General features: G+C 38.9%; 1 protein-coding gene across 2 annotated transcripts in view; it reads left to right on the forward strand.

Moving 5' to 3' along the window:
• Positions 1-854: 854 nt before the first annotated feature.
• acox3 (acyl-CoA oxidase 3, pristanoyl) overlaps positions 855-25,514 on the forward strand; it is a 30,898-nt gene continuing 6,238 nt past the window's right edge. The window contains exons 1-17 of one of the 2 annotated variants that reach the window (XM_023263615.3): positions 855-1,004; positions 3,602-3,776; positions 4,884-4,981; positions 5,129-5,264; positions 5,736-5,810; positions 6,013-6,102; positions 6,317-6,460; positions 8,601-8,689; positions 12,350-12,446; positions 15,842-16,024; positions 16,514-16,636; positions 16,769-16,889; positions 16,969-17,091; positions 19,958-20,071; positions 23,116-23,231; positions 24,667-24,841; positions 24,925-24,992. In XM_023263615.3, the coding sequence (XP_023119383.2) occupies positions 3,657-3,776; positions 4,884-4,981; positions 5,129-5,264; positions 5,736-5,810; positions 6,013-6,102; positions 6,317-6,460; positions 8,601-8,689; positions 12,350-12,446; positions 15,842-16,024; positions 16,514-16,636; positions 16,769-16,889; positions 16,969-17,091; positions 19,958-20,071; positions 23,116-23,231; positions 24,667-24,841; positions 24,925-24,992 (1,872 nt within the window). In that variant the 5' untranslated portion in view covers positions 855-1,004; positions 3,602-3,656. Of the gene's footprint in view, positions 1,005-3,601; positions 3,777-4,883; positions 4,982-5,128; positions 5,265-5,735; positions 5,811-6,012; positions 6,103-6,316; positions 6,461-8,600; positions 8,690-12,349; positions 12,447-15,841; positions 16,025-16,513; positions 16,637-16,768; positions 16,890-16,968; positions 17,092-19,957; positions 20,072-23,115; positions 23,232-24,666; positions 24,842-24,924; positions 24,993-25,514 lie in introns of those variants that run through there. The other variant, XM_035945144.2, reaches the window with a different exon arrangement.

The following is a 25,514-nucleotide window of genomic DNA, read 5'->3' on the forward strand; positions in this document are numbered from 1 at the left end:
CATGCATAGCCAGAACCTGTGTTAAAGAACTTACCCTTTTTATACTTGAACAATTAATAATTCCTACTCATTTGTAATGCTGCAAATATCTGAGAAAGTCTAAGGAACGAATTTGACAGCCTGCCAGCTGTGGACAAAAAACAGGACATCAGTAGATAGGTTCCTACAATACCCTGATACAGCCACATCTATTCTCATTGTAAGATTCAGTCAATAATCTAAAATGCTGGTAAAAAACAAACAAACAAAAAACCCAAACAGTTAGTCGTGGTATATTTTTAAATTTATTTTGAATTTACCGGTCACTGAAGCCGCTTATTTCTGACAGCTGCACATTAGAAATGCCAGACATTAAACTTAATTTACTTTAACATTATATTGTATTTAGGTGCATTTAAGTCTGACACTCTCCCACAATGCAGGATGTAAATGCAATTTTTAGCCAATTCAACGTGAAATTAAAGGCAATGCTAACAAATACTAAGGAACTGTATGTAAACTTCTGACTTCACCACCACCACTCCACTCTATAATCAGACACCTAGTAATATATTGAAATAATATTTAAGTCCCTGTACCCTCAAGAAATAAAAACAGAAAGTCTCTTCCAGGAGCTTTGAATAAAACAAACAACACACCAGACCTTTAGAATAAAGACAAAAAATCTTTAATGGTTTTAAAGTATGGCATAGTAAATTGTATTTAATCTTCATCCTTACGCAGTGGCAGTACAGATGACTATTTGTTGTCATAGAAGTGCAATACATTGTACAATTTCTTACTGTCGCGGCTAAAGCGTGAGGTTAGTTTGTCATCCTTGAACTATGTGCTTTTATTCTGGAGGATATGTAGCGGAAGATACGTCATCTTTTCGGAAATCAGGGTAAAAGTCCTCCCACTTTACTGGAGACACTTACCTCTGATACACAGCTGATTTTGAAAACACACGAAGAAGAGAGCGGCAAAGAAGGAAAGTAAAGGGAGAGTTGACGCAGAGCTTCAAGGTAACACCCGTTTCATTAAAGTCGGTTTTTCACAAAGAAGTCAGTTCTTTTGTCCACATGTTGTCGTGGCTTCAGTCACACCGACAGTTTGTGCGATAGCGGACAGAAAAGCATGCAGACCACTGAGGAGCTGTCGCTATTCAAGTTACTGTTGTCTCTTTGTAAACTCTACTTTTTCTCCGTCGTGTCAGCCAGTAAACAACAGTGACAGTGTGAGGAGACTGTCACGTCATGTGGGCATTTTCCAGCTAAACAGTTTGGAGCTACTGGTGAAGCTACAGTCCCGCACAAGTTGCATGGACAATTCAGACTTCAACCTTGCTCCATTTTGATAACAGCCAGAAGACAAAGGTTACCTTGAGTCAAACCCAGTGTTACAGGTTATAGGTGTTACATCAACCGAACTGACGCCGGCTTCCTCCCACCGTCCAAAAAGAGGCTGAGATTAATTGGTAATTCTAAATTGTTCGTAGGTGTGAATGTGAATGTGATTGTTTGTCTCTATGTAGTCCTGTGAGAGACTGGCGACCTGTCCAGGGTGTAACCTGCCTTCACCCTAAGTCAGCTGGGATAGACTCCAGCCCCCTCACGACCCTACAGAGGATTAAGCAGTGTATAGATCATGGATGGATGGGTTAACCTAGCTGGAGATTTAAATTATCTATGCTAAGAACACTGCGATCTCATTCGACCAAACGTGAGAGCTAGTAATAGTAGTACACCAAAAAGAACAGAATAGAGTAGAATAGAATAATACTATATTGATCCTTTACAGGAAATTACTTTGTTACAGCAGCATGTTAACACGCAGACAACCCACAAACCCGACAGAACACCAACACTAATAGTCATCAAGTATGGCCATAGGCATAGTATATACAATAGAAAAAAATTGAAAAACAACACAGATATGCACAGCATATACATCATTAAGTTAAGACATTAATGTCCATTGAAAAGCCTGACGACAGCTGGTTGGAAGGACTTCCTGCTGCGCTCAGACCTGCACTGAGGAGGGATGAGTCTGTGGCTGAAGGTTCTATGCCTAAACACCTCCAAATTGTGTAGTGGGTGGAAAGCATTGCTCGTAATAGAGTTCACTTTCCTGAGCATTCTAACCCCAGCCACCTGTTGGACTAATTCCAGCAACTGTTTTGCACAAAGAGCAGTCTGTTTGTCTTGAGTTTGACCAGACATGGTCAAACTGGAGGCATATGCATGTAGTTTGATAAATGTGGACATCTAACAGACAGGAAGGGTCTAATGAAGAAATTTACTTCCATTATGGAAAATAAGGGGTCTAACAATTTTGTAAACTCACTCACAATTGTCATTATTTATCTTTTTTTTAATAAAAACTTGTTCAACAGTTGGGGCTGCGCGGTGGATCAGTGGTTAGCACTGTTGCCTTGCAGCTAGAAGGTCCCTGGCTTGTGTCCCAGCCTGGATCTGTGATCTTTCTGCATGGAGTTTGCATGTTCTCCCTGTGCATGTGTAGGTTTTCTCCAGGTACTCTGGCGTCCTCCCACAGACCAAAAACATCCATCCAGCCATTATCTATACACCTCTTAATCCTCAGTAGGGTCGTGGGGTGCTAGAGTCTATCCCAGCTGACTTATGGTGAAGGCAGGAGACGCCCTGGACAGATTGCCAGTTTATCAACCAAAAACATGTTGAGGTTAATTTTGCCCGGAGGTGTGACTCTGTGAGTGTGATTGTTTGTCTCTATGAGTAGCCCTGTGATAGACTGGTGACCTGGCCAGATATTGGCAGCCAGTTTGAAAACAGGGCTCTAGCAGAGTTAGCCATCACTTTCCAGTGGTATGCTCTCTATAATAGAATAGAAGTACATCGAGAAAAAAGATTAGGAAATATATTTATTCTATTACAGCTTATTTTTTACATTGCTGGAAATGCTGTGCCTTTCGTTGTTTGTATATCAATGACAATAAAGAACCTTGGAACCTTTTGAACAAGATGGTCACGGATCCCAAGAATATGACCCTACTAAAATGTTAATCTGTGGAATCAGTGAGTGATACTCAAGGGATTAATATAAGCCACTCCAATTTGTGTCATAAAAATGTTTCAGCTGTTCAACTACTGACTCCATATTCTACATATTTTGTTAGATCTTCATCAAACTTAGTACATATCATGTTTGGATGGTTTCTGAACATTGTCCATATGTTTGATTTGTGATATTATTGATGCATGGAAAGATGACATCATGTGTCATTGTTCCATTTCTAGAAGGTGGGTCAACTTAGTTGCTGCTCAGTCATTAACTCAGTGACAGCTGTCAACAACCAGTCTTCTACTACTGAAAAATTCCACCTCATAGAACATGTTAAATCATTGTTCTTTACTGTTGTTCTATTTTTCTACTGGCCAAGCTGGCAGCTCTAGATATCTTGTTTTCTCTTAATAACATTTAGTCAAAAACGTTTAGTTTGCTATCATGTGTGACACAGCAAAGCATGAACATTTGTTTGTTGTTAAAGTACTTTCTTTTATTTCTTTGTTAATTGACCAGTTGACTAACCAAATAGTCAGTGCAGAAATCCTGATTTTCTTTCATATTTCTTTTCAAATAGAGAGAAGTGCCTTATTCCCCTGCATTGGGAACCCATTTATTCTGAAACCAAGAGTATGGACTATGAAGTGGCTGACCTTTCCAGCAACCTGCTGGATGTCTACAGGAAGAAAGCATCTTTTAACTCGAAGGACATGCTTAACTTCATAGATGGAGAGGAAATAATACTGTTTAAGGTTAGATCAAATTTTCCGCTACTGCTAATGTTTTAAAGTGGTCAGTTAATTCTCCTATATGTAGGGTTTAGAAGTTTACAAACAATGACAACTTCTGTTTGTATCTTAAAGAAGACACCACATCAGTTTAACTGTGACGTTAATGAGAGGTTACAAATACTTCACAACGGAATAAATTACTCTGGCAAAAAGAGGCCAAATTACATAATAGTGTATATATGTATACAGTATTTGCTTCTGTAAATGTTTAAGCTAGAACACATACATATTGACAGATTTTTGTAGATGCTAACTTTTGCATATGCATCAAATGCATGTTGGGAGGAGGGGGTGCCTCTCTGATGAGCCCCTAAAGATTTCTTTAATCTCACTTCTGCAATTTGCTTTTGTTGTTATGTTTGTGTGTGCTTTGTTCTATTGTGCAAATAAAATGCATAATATAAAGAATGATAGCAGCTTTAGAAGACTAAGAAGTTCGCTGAATGAAAGGTGCCTTTACATAGTAATATGTGGTTTATACAGTTTCACTTTTAAAAAACACTGGAGTTTTTGGAGTTTAAAAAATGACTTAACCAAGAGGATACAGCTATTTCTGCATCAGATTGATCTACATTTGATACTGTAGTGAGTACTTGTAACATGTGGGCGGTAGATGTTGCGTTAAGTCAAAATAGTGCAAGTCAAAGTTTCATGGTAATGAAGGACAATGTCACTAAATTCTCAGTGACTGAGGTTGAGACAACAGTCTCACCACAAGATCCATTTAGTAGCTGTTCTTTGCCTTTGGATTATATGAGGTTCATAGTTCAGTCTTGACAATGGACACTGAAAGCAATCTGACCACATGCATCAGTAAGGTCTTTACATCCATCCGTTCACTTTCTTCTGGCTTATCTGGCAACGGGTCTAAGCTCAACTCTTTTCAGTGCTTAGACTTCAAATGTCATTTCAATTCCTTCTTCAGTTTCAACTTAAATTGAACTGTCAGAAAACAAAAGAAAAGTAAATGCATTCATTTGTAGTGGTCAGAAAACATTTTAGTGGCCTGTACCATGTCAGCCTTTCTCTACATATTCTGTATACTATACTTTCTTCTCTACACTGCAGCAACATGTGTTTACAACTTTGGAAAATGATCCTCTGTTCGCCCGTCAGCCTGGTGAGGACATCCCTATTGAGAAAAAGAGAGAGCTGACCTTCCTCAGGTACCAACATACTTAGAAGTTGGATGTTTTATAGCCACTGCTTCTCCTACTGTACAATACAATTATTTTACCACCCATGGATGGTTACACTGTTACATATGTACAGACTGTACATGAAGAAAATAAAACTTGAGATGAAACTTGCAGGGTGAAACAGCTCTTTCGCTACAACTTCCTGACAGAAGAAGAGGCAATGGCCAACCCCTGGAAGAGTATAATCCTCACTGACTGTTTGGGGATGTATGACTTGGGTATGAGTGCCAAGTACTTCCTCTCCATAGGGGTAAATATCTGTAATATGAGTTGCTGTGGTAAAAGTTTCAGAACATTTTTCTCCACTTTGCACTTTAATTTATTTAACAATGTTGTTACTTCAGGGATATGCTATGCTGTTATACTAAAAAACACAGTGAAGTGAAAGACGGACACCAAGCTGTCCTCTTGGTGAATTTTCAGCATCACTAAATTAACAATATGCTGAAGAGAAAAATTTGGGCTGATTTCTGACCTAATACTTGCAAAAATAACGAATTGCTGAATGTGATAAAATTGGTGGGTAGTTGCTAGCATGGATGTAAATAAATTTATCTTTCTAATCTTCATCTATCTAGCATTTGGGTACATTTGGATGTATAATTAGCATTATAGCCATTAGCCATAATGGCCTCATGATTGCTGCTGGTATTTCTTAGGCTTTGTTCTGTCTAACCTGTCTCTTTTCAGTAAGTTATACTGAACATATCTTCTGTTTCAGATGTTTGGAAGAACTGTTGCCAGCTCAGGATCTAGTCAACACAACAAATATGTTGAAAATACTAACGACATGACGGTAAGAGTTCAGTACAGCTTTACACTGCCAACAGCCCTACCTTACAACATGTCAGTCCTTATTCAAGGCTGTTTAACAGGACAGAACAGACTGGGAAAGGGTGATAGCTCACCATCATATTCCTAAGCTTTTCAATGAATTTTCAGGAGCAGGAACTGATTGTATTCACAGTAAATTTGTCTGTGCATGTATTTGTTTGTAGTTCTTTGGATGCTTTGCGCTAACGGAGCTAAGTCATGGCAGCAACTCTAGAGCCATGAGGACCACAGCCACATATGATCCTTCCACCCAGGTCATCCCACACACATGCACACACAATATATTTGTGTCATTGTTAAATGGCAATGTATTTGGCTCATGAAGGCTTACAATATCTACTTGGTGCATTCTCCTTTAGGTGATACCAAAAACATTTCAATCCTCATTTTATCTTACAAGTAGGATATGAATTTGGACATGGCCACAGTTAGCACTTATCAAATTCTGACAATGTTCCTTCTCTGTAGGAGTTTGTGATTCACTCTCCCGACTTTGAAGCGGCCAAGTTCTGGGTGGGGAACCTGGGCAAGACTGCCACCCATGCTATAGTGTACGCTCAGCTCTACACACCTGACAAGGTCTGCCATGGCCTGCACTCCTTTGTTGTCCCGGTAAGACTCTGACCAGTGACCCTTGATAAAGAAACGGCTGGCTGCGTTATCAGACACTGTTGTTTGATGTGGTGAGGCCATGCAGTTGCATTTCAGAGTACACAGTGTTACCACAGTGTTATCACAGTGTTCTGACATAATATAAACTTACCTTTTGATGCACAACATTGGTCAAAAGTGACCCATATTCAATGGACAATGAGTATCTCTTGATCCATGTTGTGCATCAAAGGGTGAAGGCACTCAGTAAGTTAAAGTAAGGGATTAAAAAAAAAAAAATCATTTACAGGTTTCTCACTGCCATGGACCAAATATTCAGTTTCAGTGAAAGTGCAGTAAACCAGGGGTGGATAGTAACATTTACGTGTACTTTAGTAACTTTTAAGTAAATTGAAATTGTTGGAGTAGTTTAAATGCAGCATATTTCTCACATTTGCTTGAGTAGAAAATAATAATTATTTTCACTGTGTGATATTTGGATGCATTCTTCACATTGCTTTAGGTTATTTTTGATGCTATACCTTCAGATTGTGTAAAGAGGCTGGTCTGGTGGAATACAGCCACATTCCCAATGACACTGTTCATACAGTGACTACTGTATCCCTCAGGTTAAAACAAAACACTGATCGCACCTAGATTTAACAGACAATTTACGATGTAATGTCAGCTCATGATGTCCTAATGAGCTTAAATGACATTTTGACGTGGTAGTTCATACCAGGTATGTGAGTGGTTGGTAGCAGACATCTCTTCAAGTTTGAGGACTTTTAACATGGTGACACCCATTATATTTACTTTTCACATTGTAAAGTTGGATCATGAATCTCATTGGCTGATTTGCCAAATCATAATATAACAAGCAAAGAATCCAATTTAAACAGTCTTTAAATTTTGATTTACTTACTGAAGTGTAGTGTACATATCAGTCACAATTTAAATGTTATCACGCAGCATACAGACGTGCGCATTGTCCTAGTGTGATGGAGCAGATCCTGAGAAAAACTGACCATATTTATAGGTTCACTTTGTTATCTGAGGAGAACCCCTGTGGTTGAACGGATGGCAGTCAAATCCTCATAAAATAAAAGGAGTGAAAAAGAGAGTAATGTGCATGTATTCTTTATTTGAATACACTTCTCAAGTGTTACCAAGAGCCTCTGAATGAGTGAACCCAAAAGCGAACCCAAAAATGAGTGGACCAATTACAGGCAAATGAGTGTTTATTGTACAGGAAGGTGGTGAGATAGCTGGGGAGTAGCTCTGACTGGTTCCAGTGGCAGAGGAGTAGGAGCCTCAACTAGGAGTGTGGATCAAGGACCTGAAATGGAGCTGACAGATGTGCAAGGTAGAAAGAAGTATATGTGCAAGGTAGCTGTAGTAACAGTAGTAGCTGAAATGTCATGTGAAACATCCGACATAGCTACAGTGTGAGGGTAAACAGTAAACAGGACAGGTCAAGCAAAACTGCTTTGGTTTATTGCTCATATGGTTTTACACTTAACAGATACCAGAAGGTTAACCAGACACAATTTAAGGATGAACTCCTCATTTGATATGTATCCATGCTGTGCATCCATTTTATGATTTGTGGATTATCTCTGTCTAATATTAAATAAATATGAATATAATTTTGATGATCTGGAACATTTTAGTGTAACATACATGCAAAAACAGATTTTTTTTTGTACTTGTACTTTTCCACAGTGCTGTATATCAGCTACTTGGGAGCTACTTTGGACCCCTGCACATAACCAATGAATAGAAGACTTATTCACAATGAATAATTCTTCACACCCTGGGTTTAATGAAAATTTTAATCATCATTTAATAATTTTAAGCAACATAGCAATATAAAAATGTCTGAAAAGAGCATGACTCTTGTAAAGTTATACCATTTTGAGAACAGTTAAAGTCAACTACTTATCCAAGAATATATATTTTAACAGAGATGCTTTTAAATCCATCGACTGGACTTAAAAATATGATAACGAAAAGTGCATAATGATAAAATAGACAAGATCATATTGCCATTTTGTTACTGTGAACCAGAGACATTCTGCGTTGTTTGTTAGTTTTGTATTGATTATAGAGATGATACTGATAAAATGCATTCAGTAAAGTCATAACCACTGTGCTGCAGGTGAGAGATCCCAAAACCCTGTTATCTCTGCCTGGTGTGCTGGTTGGAGACATGGGAAAGAAGCTGGGCCAGAATGGACTGGAAAATGGGTAGGTGACAGCCAGTATTGGAGCTTTTGAGAAATATTTACAATTAATTACCTTTGTAAGAAAAAAAAAGTAGGTACCCAAATCAAATTATACCAATATTAAAGTAATAGTGCTTGATTGTAGATTATTCTGTTACTTTTGAGTCACCTCAATACTTCCATTTCAAATAATATATATATATATATATATATATATATAAAAGCAAGCTTTTACAAAGATGCTGCTATGTGCTTGTTTCACAGTGAGAATAAGCTCTGGCTGCTTTGCTGCTAAGAGGCAAACTGATTAAAAGACTTGGGTATTAATCTTAGTTTACTGGTGCCATATGTATGCCCAGAACTGTGATAGTCTGTTTATGTTGGAGAGAAGCAATACCAGGAAAACTCTGCAGACCACAGATGACAGGATTTACAGTGCAATACAGTGTATACAGCCAGTTGATCAGAATGTGACAGAAAATTATTTTAGCTGTAACCTTTGAATTGCACATATTACATTTGTCCACATCACAAAAAAGATAAAAAACAAACAAATAAAACTTGGCTCAAAGTCTTCTTGCTGGCTTTTTCTGGAGACTGTAAGAGACAGTTGTGAAAAAGGAATCAACAGTTTGATGCTTGCCACTGATAGAATTAATTAACTTAGAATTGTTAAATATCACATTTCAGCATCATGCTCTTAACATGACAATGTCAAATCCATGCAAGTGTCCTTTTATGCAGATTTAAAATGATTCATAGCTAAGTGGACTGACTCAAGTCAGCTCAGTATTGTTGGAAACTGTGTTGCATTTAACATTTTTATGGACACTACTGGTCATTTAAAGCAACTACATACAGTACATTGTACCCCTCAGTACTTGTTTAAAGCCACTGGATGGAGCTCCATTCATTGTTTGGAGCTGATGAATGTCAGACTCAGACAGCCACAACATTAAAACCACTGACAGTGAACATTGATCATCATGTTGCAATTCAACATTCTGCTAGGAATCTTTGGGTTCTGTCATTTCTGTGGATGTATCTTCACTATTGACCACCCACTAAACAATGTTTCAGACCAAGTTCCCCCCCTCAGGGCAACAGCAGTCCCAGTTAGTGGCCGCTCCCAGTAGAAAGTACACCTCACGACACTGCAAAAACTGGTCAACAAAGAATCGAAGCCAGTGACCCCGTCTCTAAACTTCCCAGATTCCACTCTGATCAAGGATCCATGGGATACACTGAAACACGCCTGATCCACAGAGGCCCCAGCCCTCATAGAACCCACTGCCAACATCCCAGTTCTTGACAAAGACATAAAACATACATTACATAACACGTGAATTTCAAACCCATTCCACCAACCAAAGGACTAAAGGAGAGGTTCGTACGCTATCAAGTCACGTCTTCATATGAACACTGATGCAGGTTTTTCTTGCTTTAGTCATTACTTTGATTCATATTGATCCTGAGAAGATTCTTTCCTTTCTCATAAATTTTTGCTGTAAGTCAAAGGGGATTCAAATCAAATGGGACACCAAAATTCTATCTTTTCCTAGTTATCCTTCCTCTGCAGCTGAAATGGTGAACACTGTCTGTGGAAGCACAAAGAAGAGCCTGAATCAGATTGCTGAAGTCTCTCATAAGCTCCAGATACATATTTGATCGTTCTTTCATAAAGGACAAGGACGTTCGATATTTTTCCCAATTACCACCTTTATTCCATTAGTAAGGATTTTTTCCAATGTGCCTAATTACAGCAAACAATAACAGTTAAACACATGGCTAATGTTCTGTCTCTATGTTAAGAATATAAACAACTTTGAATCTGTCTTTTAAAAATACAATTTACTGCTTTCTTACCTGCATTGTTTTAAAATATATAACTGTATGATAGACTGTTCACAGTCTTTGATGATGCATTTTATGATATATTTTACGATTTGTCATTTAAAAAAATATCTTTATTGCTGAAAGTTGTTTTGCTTCCTGTTTTATGCCCTGCTTTACATAACTAAGTATGCTAGAGGGTCTCAAAAAGTGGCACGATACCATTTTCTAACAGATGTCAAGCAAAGTCATTGATATCATTCTGGAAAGGGTTACAAAGCCATTGCAAAGGCTCTGTGACTCCAGCGAACCACAGTGAGAGCCATTATCCACAAATGGAGAAAACATGGAATAGTGGTGAACCTTCCCAGGAGTGGTCAGCCTACCAAAATTTCTCCAAGAGCACATTAACATCTTATGCAGGAGATCACAAAGTATCCAGATGAACACCAAAAGATCTGTAGGCCTCAACTGCCTCAGTTAAGATCAGTGTACATGATTCCACAATAAGGAAGACATGGGGAGAAAATGGCATCCATGGAAGAGTTGTAAGGTGCAAACCACTCCGGACCAAAAAGAACAACCCTAACCCTGAGCCCCAAGACTTTTGGGATAACAGCCTGTGGACTGATGAGTCAAAGATGGAACTTTTTGGAGCTCATGGGTCATTACATCTGGTGTAAAGCTAATACTCCATTCCACAAGAAGAACATGATACCAACAGTGTAACATGGTGGTGATAGTTTGATGGTTTGGGGCTGCTTTGCATCGACAGGACCTGGACGACTTGTCATAGTTGATGGAGCCATGAATTCTGCTCTCTATCAGAAAATCCTCCTGCAGAATATCCACCAATCAGTTCATGCCCTTAAAGCTCTACACAAATGTGTCATGCCGCATGACAATGACCCAAAACACACCAGCAAGTCCACCTCTGGGTGGCTCAAAAAGAATGAAAGTATGGTTTTGGAGCGACCGAGGGAAGGTGCAGACTTGAATCCAATTGAGATGCTGTGGCAAGACCTTAAAATAGCAGTTCATGCTCGTAAGTCATCTATCCATCCATTATCTATACACCGCTCAATCCTCACTAGGGCTGTGGGGGAGCTGGAGTCTATCCCAGCTGACTTAGGGTGAAGGCAGAGGACACCCTGGACAGGTGACCAGTTTATCACAGGGCTACACCAAGAGACAAGCAGTCACACTCACATTCACACCTACAGACAATTTAGAATTACCAGTTAACCTCAGCATGTTTTTCGATTGTGGGAGGAAGCCAGAGTACCTGGAGAAATCCCATGCATACACAAGGAGATCAAATTCCACACAGAAAGATCCCAGGCCCAGGCCGGGACGCGAACTGGGAATCTTCTAGCTGCAGGGCACCAGTGCTAACCACCGGGCCACTGTGCAACCCGTCTAATGTGACTACATTAAAACTATTTTGCAGAGGACGGTGTGGGCCAAAATTCCTCCATGGCCATGTAAAAGACTAATCACAAACTATCATAAATGTTTGACTGTGGTCGTTGCTGCCAAGGGTGGACTGACCAATCTGTTACTAAGTTCAGGGGGGCAATTACTTTTACACAGGGGTGATATAGGTTTTCAATAAACCATCTTTTGAAAACAGCATATTGTGTTTTGTAGGTCATCTCTGTCTAAATAATAAAGGTAAATATTCATTTGATGATCTGGAACACTTAAGCGTGCGAAATATTCAGAAATATAAGATATCAGGAAGGGTGCAGTTACTTTTTCGCAGCACTGTAGGCTGTATTTTTATGTATTTCTGTGTAACCAAGATTTTTTCGATTAATTTTTTTTCGATCTTTCTTTTTCTCTACAGATTTGCATTATTCCACAATGTGAGAATCCCACGGGAGAACCTATTGAATAGGACGGGAGATGTTACTCCTGAGGGACGCTACATAACACCGTTCAAGGTCAGTGTCCATTTATACTGGTGGCCAAAGCAGGGTATTCCAAGTATTAAGTTAAATAAATGCAACATTCCTGCTAAAACGTTTTTGATAATTGACATTTTGGCTCAAAACAATCCTATAGCTAATGGTCCCTATAGCTAGGGATGTCCTGATCAAGTCTTGTGGGCCAAATCATGTTTAGATGACGATTGAGGTGGATGCTAATGCTAAATCAAATTTGACCCCTGTATTTACTTGGGTTACAGTTTTTTTGGCTGCTTGAAAAGAGGTTGAGAACACATCATTAATGTTTTAACGAAATTATCTGAAATGACTAACCTAACCCTGAGCAAGATGCTGTTACTTTACTCATTAGGGAGTTATGTCTTTAAGCTCTGTTTTTGATTTCCACCAATTCCTGAGGGAAACACTAGCCCTGGTGGCTGTTAAATGCTCCACTGTGTTTACAAGCACATCTCTTATTATGTCTGCTGGCTATTTGCTGTTGTTAGGATAGTTTACAGTTTGTTTATCTGAGCCTTCCCCCCTAAATACAGTGAAATGAAAACTCAAAACGGTACTATGACTGCTGTGAGATGCATGGATGTGGTGAGAAGATGGTTTGTAATGAAAACCAGGCCTGCAAAAAGTACAAAAAAAAAACTCCAGCAACCCATGAGAGGTGTAAATAACCAGGATAGTCTTCATCTTGAGTAAAACATCTGGAGATGCTGAGTACACAGAGGCAAGATGGAAATGGAAGGTTTGGTATTGGACAGCGCTATTTGTATTCTTTTCCAAAATTAAAGTTTTATGTTATTTTAGTAAATACTTTGTTATGTAAAGTATACAAGAGACGCTACTACAGTATGTCAAGTATTTCAAAATTGTATTACCTCTCCATAATTACATTGCTTTTAAGGTAATAAGTAGGGTGTTTGCTTTATATATAAAGTTTGATTTGCTATACCTAAAATTAAGGCCACACAGTAGGAACTTGGAAATCAAATCTTATCATCACTAAAATATATCCACATTTACACTCCCCTCCAAAAGTGTTGAACAGTGAGGCCAATTCCTTTATTTTTGTTGTAGACTGAAAACATTTGGGTTTGACATCAAATGATAAATATGAGGCAAGAGATCAACATTTCAGTTTATATTTCCAGGGATTTACATCTGGATCTCATACACAACTTAGAAAATAGCACCTTTTTTTTTGAGCCCACCCATTTTTCATGTGAGCAAAAGTATTGCAACATGTGCCTGACAGGTGTGTTTTGTTTCCCTGGTGTGTCCTTTTACATTGATTATTCAACAATAAATGGCACTCAATGTCTACGTTCAGTTTCAGATTTGGGTTTTGCCTGTACAGACTGCATCTATAGTTGGAGGTGTAACCAACATAACAACCAGAGTTGTCTATGGGTGAAAAAACAAGCAATCGTGAAGCTGAGAGAAGATGGAAAATCAATCAGAGCCGTTGCACAAATATCAGCCATAGCCAGTACAACCATTTGGAATGTCCTGAAGAAGAAAGAAACCAATGGTGTACTCAGTAATAGATGTTGAAAGGGTAGACCAAGGAAAACAGCAGCAGTTGATGACAGAAACATTGTGAGAGCTGTAAAGAAAGACCCTAAAACAACTGTTAGTAACATCAGCAACAACCTCCAGAGTGCAGGAGTGAAGGTATCGCAATCTACTGTTCACAGACAACTTCATGAACAATAGTACAGAGGCTACACCAGAAGATGTAAACCACTTTTTAGCAAGAAGAATAGGAAGGCCAGGCTGGAATTTGACAAAAAGTACAGAAATGAGTCTCAAAAATGGGACAAAACTGGGACAAAGTTTTATGGACTGACAACAAAGATGAACCTTTTCCAAAGTGATGGAAAGGCTAAAGTTTGGAGAAGGAAAGGATCATTATCCCAAACATACAAGCTCATCTGTGAAACACAGTGGAGGTAACGTCATGGCTTGGGCTTGCATTGCTTCTTCTGGGATGGGCTCATTAATCTTCATTGATGATGTACCACATGATGGCAACAGTAAAATGAACTCAGAAGTCTACAGTAACATTTTGTCTGCAAATTAAAAGAAAGATGCAACCAAACTGATTGGGAGATCCTTCATCATGCAGCAAGATAATGACCGAAAACACACTGCCAAAACAACAAAGGAGTTCATCAGGGGCTAGAAGTGGAAGGTTTTAGACTGCCAAGTCAATCTCCAGACTTAAACCCTATGGAACGGCATCCCCCCAAAACAACCAGCAACTGAAAGAAGCTGCAGTGAAATCCTGGAAAAGCATCACAAAAGTAGAATGCAAAAGTTCGGTGATGTCAATGGGTCACAGGCTTGATGCAGTTATTCCAAGGAAGTGATTAAACATTAAGTCTTATTCACATTAATCTATTTAAGTTAATCAGTTCCAACACTTTTGCTCACCTAAAAATTTGGTGTTCCATTACAACTCTCTTCTAAGTTGTGTGTCAATGTTGATCTCTTGTCTCATATTCATCCTTTGATGTCAAACTCAAGTGAAAATGAAGCAAAAATGAAGGAATTGGCCTCACTGTTCCAACACTTTTGAAGGAGAGTGTATTTGTAATGACAGACTCAATCCTCCTTTGCATGAGTGATACCAAACTTCCGCAGAGATGTTCTGCCAATTTTAAAATTTACCAAAGATGTTCCATTGGAATAAAATCAGGTGACATACTTGGCCAGGGAAAAGTTTCCATCTTTTTATTTATTAGAAACTCTTGTGTAACTTTGGCAGTGTGTTTTGAATCGCGATCATGCTGGAATATTCCTCTTCTGAAGTACAGTGACTCACAGAAACCCTTTGCTAAGTCTGAAGCACTTTCTCATCTGGTTTTTAGAATTAGATAGAGAAAGTAGTGCACTGTCTGCGTAATTTTTGGAGGAGGCCACTTTGATTAGTGGTACTATGGCTTGTACTATACTTCCCAACTACTGCTGCAATTGTGTTTTCACAGTTTTTTTAGTTGTTCAGATGTCTTCCTGTATCTTTGTGGCAGTATGATGCAGACAGGCAGATGAATACATTCCTTAGGTCCAAATCTGAGAAAATTCTAGTGTTTATGGGTCATTTTATTACCATGTTCTTGCAATTGGGCTAATTTAAAATCACAGGTGTTCTCAGCTTTGTTTCAGTGATCACAGGTTTTCTAACTTGTGTGTCAAGTGACAACAGGTATATTCACTTTTGCTGCCTACAGATTTTACTTTAGGCCTGTATTTTCAATATAGTCTTTATAAAGTATTTGTTTTTCATTTTCATAAGACGAAATACTCTATTGTTCAACTTGAAAAATAATGCAATCCTTCAAAGGTGATACAATTGGACATAATATGCTTCCTTGATGTTTCTGTCCTCTCTCCAGGACTCCAACAAGCGCTTCGGGGCATCTCTAGGTGCCCTGTCAGGTGGCAGGGTGTCCATCACCAGGATTGCTGTGGTCAACCTGAAGCTAGCTATGACTGTAGCCATCCGCTTCTCAGCCACCAGGAGACAGTTTGGACCCACAGGCAAAGGGGAGATTCCTGTTTTGGAGTATCAGCTGCAGGTCAGAATGGAGGGATTAGATGGAGAGATGAACAGAGTGACTGAAAGATTCACGAAACATAAAGTATATCTTGCTGCCTTTAACATCCTAAAGCATTATGAACTATACTTATTAGGAAGCAGGATTCAGTTAAAGAGCTGTGTTTTATGATTACAGAGTAATTAAAGAGTGTGGCCATTATTTAGGAATATTATCTGAATCAATATGAAACATGATTACGGAATTTCAAAGTGTTATTAACTATAAATGAGGAAAAGGAAGCAGCAATACATTACTGTGGAAATTAACTTTTTTTACCATAAGGTACTAAGATTATTAAAGTATGTTATCACAAAGACAGAACTAAATCAGACTAAAACAAGACTCCACAGTTAGATATGAAAGCAAGTCTAACGTATCCAAAAAAGTTATATATCTTTTTGCAGATATTGTTAAGGAAGGTGTCTAAAGCAACATCTTTTCTTTGTGACTTACTGTGTGTTGTTCTAGCAATGGCGTCTGATTCCGTACCTGGCAGCAATATATGCTCTTGACCACTTTGCCAAATCCATCTTCATGAACTTTGTTGAGTTCCAGATTGGACAGATGATGGGAGACAAGAGTGACAGACAAGTGAGTAAACAAGCATAAGGTGTGTGTATGTTTGTGTCTGTGGAATGTATGCTCACACTGTATACACCAGTGGATACTTGCACACTATTCTGCATAAACTGAAGTGTTACATGTTTGATGCGTGATTCTCAGGCAGAGATGGGCAGGGAGATACATGCCATAGGTTGCGCCAGTAAACCACTGGGCTCATGGACTGCTCAAAGGGGGATCCAGGAGTGCAGGGAGGCCTGTGGTGGACATGGATACCTGGCTAGTCAGTATTGGACATACAGATATTCATACAGATACACAAACGCAGATCCCTAACTGCCATAGTTTTCTGTCTGTTTCAGTGAACCGGCTGGGTGATCTGCGTGATGACAATGACCCAAACTGCACATATGAGGGAGACAACAATGTGCTGCTGCAACAGACCAGCAATTACCTGCTCAGCTGGTTCCACGCCAAACACATCAGTGAGTCCTCTGTCCACTGAGGGAGCTTTACCAGCTTTTTCGTTGCAATAATTTCCAAGTAATTTCCCACATGTTAGGATTCACATTGTTTTAGATATTTTCTGTGGGCAATGGAGAGTTGAGAGAAGCAAATACGGTTTAGAAATGAGGGTAAGTTTAAATAAAGAGATGGACCTGACTTGGGGGATTTTGTAATTCATGCAGAAAGTGATTTTTACCGATACAATATTGAGACAATCATCCATCTCTATTTTGTACCCTAAACAAGGAGTGTATGTAGCGTTCAGGAACACTAGTGACACGGTGTAATTCACAATTGTGCATCTTAAGCAGATTTCACAGACTTGACAGCAGTTGTCTTTGAATGTATCTTCTTCTCAGCATCTGTCTTTCTCATGGCCATATTAAGGGGAGAGAAGGCCTGAACGTGCTCACAGCCTTAGTTAGATTGTGAAGTAAATAGGAACAGGATTAATTTGAGGTGACCTATAGGATCTACAGGGTGATTTAAGGTGACTGCAGTTGACAGATGAAACCTGTATGATATTCTGAGATGTCTTCAGCTAACAGCTGCAAGGAAATTCCTTAGTAGAGGGAAAAAGTAATTTTTCCTTCACAGGCAGTGGTGGTCCAAAAATTCAGAAGAATTTTGCTTAGCCTGGAAAGACAGTTTAATTATGGACCAAAAAAAGCACTCTGTAGCACAAGAACTGCTCATGATTCTTTTCTAATAGAGAATAACTAGAACAATCCCAGGTTTACTTTCAGTACTGTAGCCAGACTGACAAATAGTCACAGCTCTGTGGAGGCTTGTGTTCCTTTGGAACTTAGCAGTGATGACCCCATGACCTTCTTTACATGTACAGTTTTGACTGTCAGAAAAAATCATAAATATGTCTTTAAGTGCAGCAGCTTTAGAGACGTCTGTGGAACCTGACTTATATTTAAACATACCTGTTAGACTCCGCCCCAGTCAGACTACCCAAGGACATTTATCCTTGAATTTTACAAATATTGTAAATTATTGGACATGACATCTCTTTATTAACAGGCTGACTGCAGACTTTTAAGATTGCTTCAATCAAACAAGAAAAAGAAACTTATTTCAAGGAACTTTTACCTTGAAATAAGTGAAAAAAATCTGCCAATAGAACAAGTGAAAATGGCTTGGTAAGATTTCTTGAAATAAGATATGATATTTAGAATATTGAGATCTTAAAATTAGCTGGGAAAACTTATTTTAAGCTATATTTTACCAGGATTGTCAAGCTTTGGTGTCTTAAAATAAGCCAGACATGCTAAAAAAGATAGTAATTTTTCCCTCAGAAATAGATTTTTGCTTTCATGTAACCTCCTAATTTGAGATGTATTAAACTTGTTTTGAGTTTTCTTGTAAAGTACAATTCAAAGCAAGATAATTTCCAGATTGTTTGACTTAACAAGATATTTAAGATGCATTGTCTTAAAACAAGTCCCTCCATCTTGCTGAAATGTCACTTGTTACGTGAATTTATCTTAAATCAAGTGGGATGAGACATTTTGACTAAAATAAGACAAATGAACTTGGTAAGATTTTGAGTTTTTGCAGTGTATGGAGTTCCACAGGGTTCTGTGTTAGCACCAATAGTATTTACTTTGTACATGCTTCCCTTATGCAATATTATTAAGAAGCACTGCATAAATTCCCATTGTTATGCAGATGACACACAGTTATATTTATCTAAAAGCCAAATGAAACCAGTCAGTTAGTCAAACTCTTGGCATGTCTGAAGGACATAAAGGTCTGGATGACCTATAATTTTCTTCTCCTAAATTAAGACAAAACTGAAGTGATGGTGTTTGGCTCTAAACATCCTAGAAACATGCTATTTAACCAGATGGTTACTCTGAATGGCATCATCTTGGCCTCCAGTTCTCCTGTGAGGAACCTTGAAGTTATTTTTGAGCATCATATGTCATTTAATTGACACATAAAGCAAGTCCATGGGACAGCCTTCTTTCACCCGTGTAACATTATCTAATCAGAAGCATCGTGTCTTAGAGTGGTGCTGAAACACTATTCCATGCATTTGTCGCCTCAAGACTGGACTGTTGTAACTCAGGATGTCCCAATAACTCTTAAAAACCTCCATCTGATGCAAAATGCTGCAGCCAGAGTTCTGACAGGAACCGATGAGAGAGATCACATTTCACCCATATTCACTTCAATTCGTTGCCTTCTTCTAAAATTCCGAATAGAATTTAAAATCCCGCTTCTCACATAAAAAACTCTTGACCAGGATCCATCTGATCCTAAATACTTTATTGTACCATATTATCTTAGCAGAGCCCTTTACTCTCAGACTGCAGGTTTACTTCTGTAGAGCCTTTAGTTAACAGGCTCCTCTGTTGTGGAATCACTCCTCTATGCAGCTTTCTCTGGATCTGGAGCTACACATCTCTGATCTGCAGTCACTGGTGTCACAGATCTCCAAAGTGCTTATTGTTCTCTTTTGTATTGTTTGTCTGTTCTCCTTCTGCTATCATACTATCGCTTGCCTAGGCACTTTTTCAACCCCCTCATCCCATCCTCACCCCCAACTTTTTGAAATGGCTGCCTTCCCTGAGCTCATTTTGAGTTGTTTTGTGTTTTTTGTCCATCCCGGGGAAACAGAGGTTTTTGTTCCTTTCCACTGTTATAAAGTGCTTGTTTAAAAGGAGTCCAAAGGAAACTTTGGATTTGTTGGGCCTTCACATTACTACGTGAAGTGCTATGAGATGACATATGTTGTGAATTGGTGCTATATAAATAACAATATAAATAATTGAATTTAGTTATTCACTATGGTTAGTCTCTAATGCTTCAGTGTGTGTTATATGATTTCAGAGGGTTCACGGATTGAGTCTCCTCTTCACACTGTGGATTTTCTGGATGATTACCAGAAGATCCTGGAGAGCAGGTTTACACCGACAACAATGGAGCAGTGTATGGACTCTGCAGGTATTTAGTATTTTAGCTTTATCAGGACTAGATCATCTTTAGTGCATGTTGTTTCCACACTTTACAGTATATTCTGCTAAGACTTGAATTCAAAACTTTTCACAAAACAATGATACTTACAATTTTGCAGTTCTTGTTGTTTTCGTAATGTCGAAGACAACCAATGATCCAATCATCTCAAAAATCAAAGGTCTCACTGTAAATATCTTCTTTCACTAGAAAAACAGTGCAGTTGAAGCCTTCAGTAATGAAATTTTAGTTAAATGAACACCACCCTCAACAACCCATCCCCTTTTAGTGATTACCAAGCAAGTAGTGTTCATTGATTGTCTCTGTCTGTTCATCATTCCATAAATTTGTTGTCATGGCTTTATTTTCTAATATTTCTTTGTCTTTGTGATGTGTGATAGAGCACCACTGTCTGTTATGTTGATTGTATAGTCACACTGAATCCACTGTCAATAGAGTTCTTTAAAATTCAAGCGAAGTCATGTTTCTTTTTGTGTAAATCCAATCTGGACTATATGTCAGGCTGTGTCTGATGATTGTCATTGCAAAACTGATCTTTGCAAATTCTCAGATAATGCTAAAATACTCCTTTATATTATACATGCATAAAACTCCTTTAGCCATTTAAGCAAAAATGCTACAAACTGTTACTCTGAGGTGCACATCTGTTTGATAAATATGCTGCATGTTTCTTGTGTAGAATGTGCCACATCTATGTCTGATAAATGCTTGTAAAGACTTATCATAGTCTATATGTGTTAAATAATTAAAATGTCCAAAAAAGATTTAAAAAAAAAAAAAAAATGTGACAAGTTGAATAAACCGTTATTAGGCAAGGCTTTGACCTTTCCCACAAGCAAACACTTGTCTCAGCACAAAAAGGAGTGAGGATGGATGACTTTAATAACTTCCTCCTTGGAGGAATTTTCACAGCTAAATGTAAGACTAGAGGTGAAATGCCACATGAACAGTCACAACATCAAGTAAAACCGTAACTTTTAGGTGAACAGTGTGACAATATAACAGTGACCGTACACCACTATGATTAAAAGAATGTGCAGTGTGAAGCTAACGGCAGACCGGAGATGATTTCTGTGAACTACCAGGCAAGTTTTGCTTCTTTCATCTGCTGTTAACAGCCCTACCAAGTAATCACTACATATTCAATCAGTATTGAATTACAACTAGAATCCTTGCCATCATACATATTATACCAGCATGAAAATTTCACAAGAACTAAAATAGAAAGGCAGAAAGCCCCTGTGACATCACCCAATGTTTGGTGGACTATGGCTCTGAAGACTCGAATTTAAAATTTGGTCATTGTCATCTTGATTTTTTTGAAGCCAGACTTGATGAACAAGCAGTGGATGTGACTGAAATCTAAACACACCAATACAGTACAATGCTCTAAAGATCAAGTTAGAAGAAGAGTACTATTGTCACAGAGATCTTTTTGCAATCAAGGACTTGTCCTTTGGTGGCCATTAGAAAGAATGCTAGTTAAAGTTACATCAACATTGGCTTCACAGACTCAGAGATCATGTAATTTTTTTTTATATCAAAACCAATCTTCAGTGAGCTTGTTGGGTCTACCTGTCAGCTTTAGCTAAAGCTATTTTAGCCACGCCTTTCTCTTTTCTGAACTTTTTAAGTTGGTGTTCACATCCCAGTGCCTTAATAATGCCACAGTGAATCACCTGCTTCCATCTAACCCTATCCTCTGCATCCTTTTCTCTCACACCAGCTAACTTCATGTCCTCTTTCACTACCTCCATAAAGCTCCTCTTTGGTCTTTGGTCTTCCTCTAGGTCTCCTGCCTGGCAGTTCAAAACTCAGCATCCTTCTTCCAATGTATTCACTATCCCTCCTCTGTACATGTCCAAACCATCCTTTATCTCCAAAACATCTAACATGTGCTGTCTCTCTGACGTACTCATTCCTGATTCTATCCATCCTGTAACCCTAACTCCCAAAGAGAACCGCAACATTTTAATCTCTGCTACTTCCAGCTCTGCTTCTTGTCTTTTCTTCAGTGTTACCATCTCTAAACCATGCAACATCTCTGGTCTCACCACCGTTTTGTACACCTTTCTTTTCATTCTTGCTGAGACTCATTTATCACACATCACACCTGACACTTCTCCACCCATTCCAACCTGCTTGCACACACTTCTTCATCTTTTTTTCACTCTCTCCATTGCTCTGGACTGTTGACCCTAAGTGCTTAAAAATCTTCCACCTTCTTGATCTCTACTTCCTGTAACTTCACCCTTCCACTTGGGTCCCTCTCATTCACATGCATGTCTTCTGTCTTGCTGGGGTGCACCTTCATTCCTCATCTTTCCAGGTCATATCTCCACCTCTCTAGATTTCCCTCGACCTGCTCCCTGCTCTCACTACAGATCACAGTGTCATCTCCAAACATCACAGTCCATGGAGGTACCTGTCTAACCTCATCTGTCAGCCTGTCCATCACCATAGTGAACAAGAAGTGGCTCAGAGCTGATCCTTTAATGAGGTCCCACCTCCACCTTGACCTCCTCTGTCACACCTACACCACACCTCACCACTGCCTTTCAGCCCTCATACATGTCCTGCACCACCCTAACAAACTTCTCTGCTACTCCAGACTTCCTCTTGCAATACCACAGTTCCTCACTCATCATCCTGTCATCTGCTTTCTCTAGATCTACAAATACACAATGCAGCTCCCTCTGACCTTCTCTGTGCTTCTCTATTGACATTCTCAAAGCAAATACTGCAGCTGTAGTACTCTTTCTTACCATGAAACCATAGCACTGCTCACAAATACTCATTTCTGTCCATAGTCTAGCTTCCACTACTCTTTCCCATAACTTCATTGTATGGCTCATCAACTTTTTTCCTCTGTAGTTTCCACAACTTTGCACATCTCCCTTGTTCCCATCCCTTGTTAAAAAGCTTACTGGTTTCCATAAAACCAGGTCACTTTACCCTTCTGGTGCCTCTCAGTTTAACCCAGTTAATATCCTTCTTGTTGTCTATCAAATCAGTGCCTGTGGCAGCCTACAAGTGGCTGGTGTGTTTCTTGCTTGGGGAGAGTCAGAAGAGGCTGGAACAGCAGAGAGCCTTGGGCAAGGGTGACTTTGAGGCCCACAACAACAGCCAAGTAAGACAGACACACACACACAGGCCAATGAAGACACACTCACACATAACTTCATGGATGCTCTCTAATAGCCTCTTTGCTCAAGATACAACCAAATTTTTTGGTCTTAGTTGGCATTCAGGGATCACCAATTGCTATGTCTGCTACCAGGGTTTTGACAAAAGATGTTTGCTTTTCATCCAAGAAGAAAACCCTGTGAACTACAGAAATTTTGAGGGTAACTGCTGGAAGGTCTTCTGTTAAAACCATTACTTCCATTTAAGTTGTAAATCACAATAAAATACAATAGCAATACTGTTGATGTCTTTCCAATTTTTTTCCAAAGAAGATAGACATTATGCTTTAGATTTTTTTTCTCTTGGCCAGCTGATTAGAACAGACATAACTTATGTTTAGCTGAATCTGAGATGTAATGGGCTGTCATGCTAGGGCACTAAAATTTTTAAACAGTTATGTGTCATCATAGTGTCTTGGCTGAGGCTATCGGGTTTGTACTTGTGTCACACATACAAGCTGGCGGTTACAGTGTCAGACGGGTGTGTGTTGTAGTTCTGGGAAATATGTGTGTCACTGGATTCCGTAATCTAATTAGCTTGTTTTTGTGAGCATGGCATTTTCACATGTAGCGATGGTCGTTGTATTACTCAGTGTTTGTGTACAGTACAATGTTTGTTTATAAAGTAACGCTTGATTCATTCATTTCAGTAAGGTACAGCTCAACAACACTCTTCGGTAATAGCATACTAGATTTCATGTGTTAAATGCCATAACAGGACACCAGGTGTTTACATTTAGAGATTCCTTAGCTGTTGGGACAAGGTTCTTATATCTTTGTACTAAACCGAGTTGAGCCTCCCTTTGCTTTCAGACAGCTTCAGCCTTTTTTCATGGATTCCACAAGATGTTGGAAACTTTCCTCTGAGTTATTGCTCCATGTTAATATGATTCATCACATTATTTCTGCAAACTTGCTAGCTGCACATTCATTTTGCAAACTGACTGTTCTACCACGTGCCAAAGGTGTTGTACTGCATTGTGACGGGGAAGGCCACTGAACTCACTGTCATGTTAATGAAACCAGTCTATTGCTGTGACACATGCTTTATCCCACTGAAAATAGCCATAAGAAAATGATAAACTGACATAAAGAAATGCACTGAACAATAAAAATGTTTGGCTTCCAGTGTTTCCCTACTTCCTGTCTCTGTGATTTACAATAGACTGGACTTATCACTGGTAGAAACAGAAAGTGAAACACATACATCTCAGTGACTGAAAATCCAATATGAAGTTTAGTCTCTCAGTTGACATACAAAGTCTAGCTCCTGTCCATGACAGATGGATGGTTAGAGTGTAGACGTGATTCTTGTTGCACTACTTTACTATTTTGTTTAAGCAATAATTAAAAGCACAAATCTTACCTATGTGCATTCAGGTTTACTACTGTAGGTCCCTGGCCATTGCCTACATTGAACACGACTGCCTCCAGAAATTCCATGATCTGACTACTGATCAGGACACGCCAGCTGGTCTCAGACCAGTGCTAAGCAAGCTGTGTGCCCTGTATGGGCTGTGGAGCCTCAGCAACCACATGGTGACACTCTACCAGGGTATGTGCTATTAACTGTTGTTCATAGAAATCTACAGAGAAATCTGGATCTTGATTGGGTAACACTGCATTGATCCTGTACAGGTAATTACTTGAGTGGAAGGAAGCCTGCAGAGCTGGTCCAGATGGCAATTCTCACCCTCTGCTCCCAGGTACAGAAACATCTATCCTCCTGTCTGTCTCACTCTTTGTCAGGTCTCATAGCAAATGATTTATGGTCATTAGCAGACACACTGGGAGTCATTGTCAACATGTCATTTAGTTAGTTTGCTACACTATTGAAACCAGATTTTCTTGTCACCTTCTGTATGAATCTATACCGTCTACTGACCCCAGCCACCAAAGCTTTGCTGGGGCCACATTTTAGACCCAGTCAAACTAAAGTCACATTTATCATCTCTTCAGACTTCAGACTTGGTCCAACGATGGCATGCATTTCAATTTCTATATAGCTGATCTACAAAACCTATTTTGCATTTCTTGTGTTTGTCTTAAACTTAAAATTTTCTGATGACCTACTATAATTTAAAAAAAAATGAAAATATAGTAGATAAGTATCTGCATTCAAGGTAATACCATATCCTCAATATACAATATATACAATATCCTCTGTGTTTTTATTTACACTACTGTTGTTTATTGATGTCAGGTCATTCCTATCCTTGTGTCCATCC

Source organism: Amphiprion ocellaris, chromosome 23 (assembly GCF_022539595.1).
Source record: "Amphiprion ocellaris isolate individual 3 ecotype Okinawa chromosome 23, ASM2253959v1, whole genome shotgun sequence".
Lineage (NCBI taxonomy): Eukaryota > Metazoa > Chordata > Actinopteri > Pomacentridae > Amphiprion > Amphiprion ocellaris.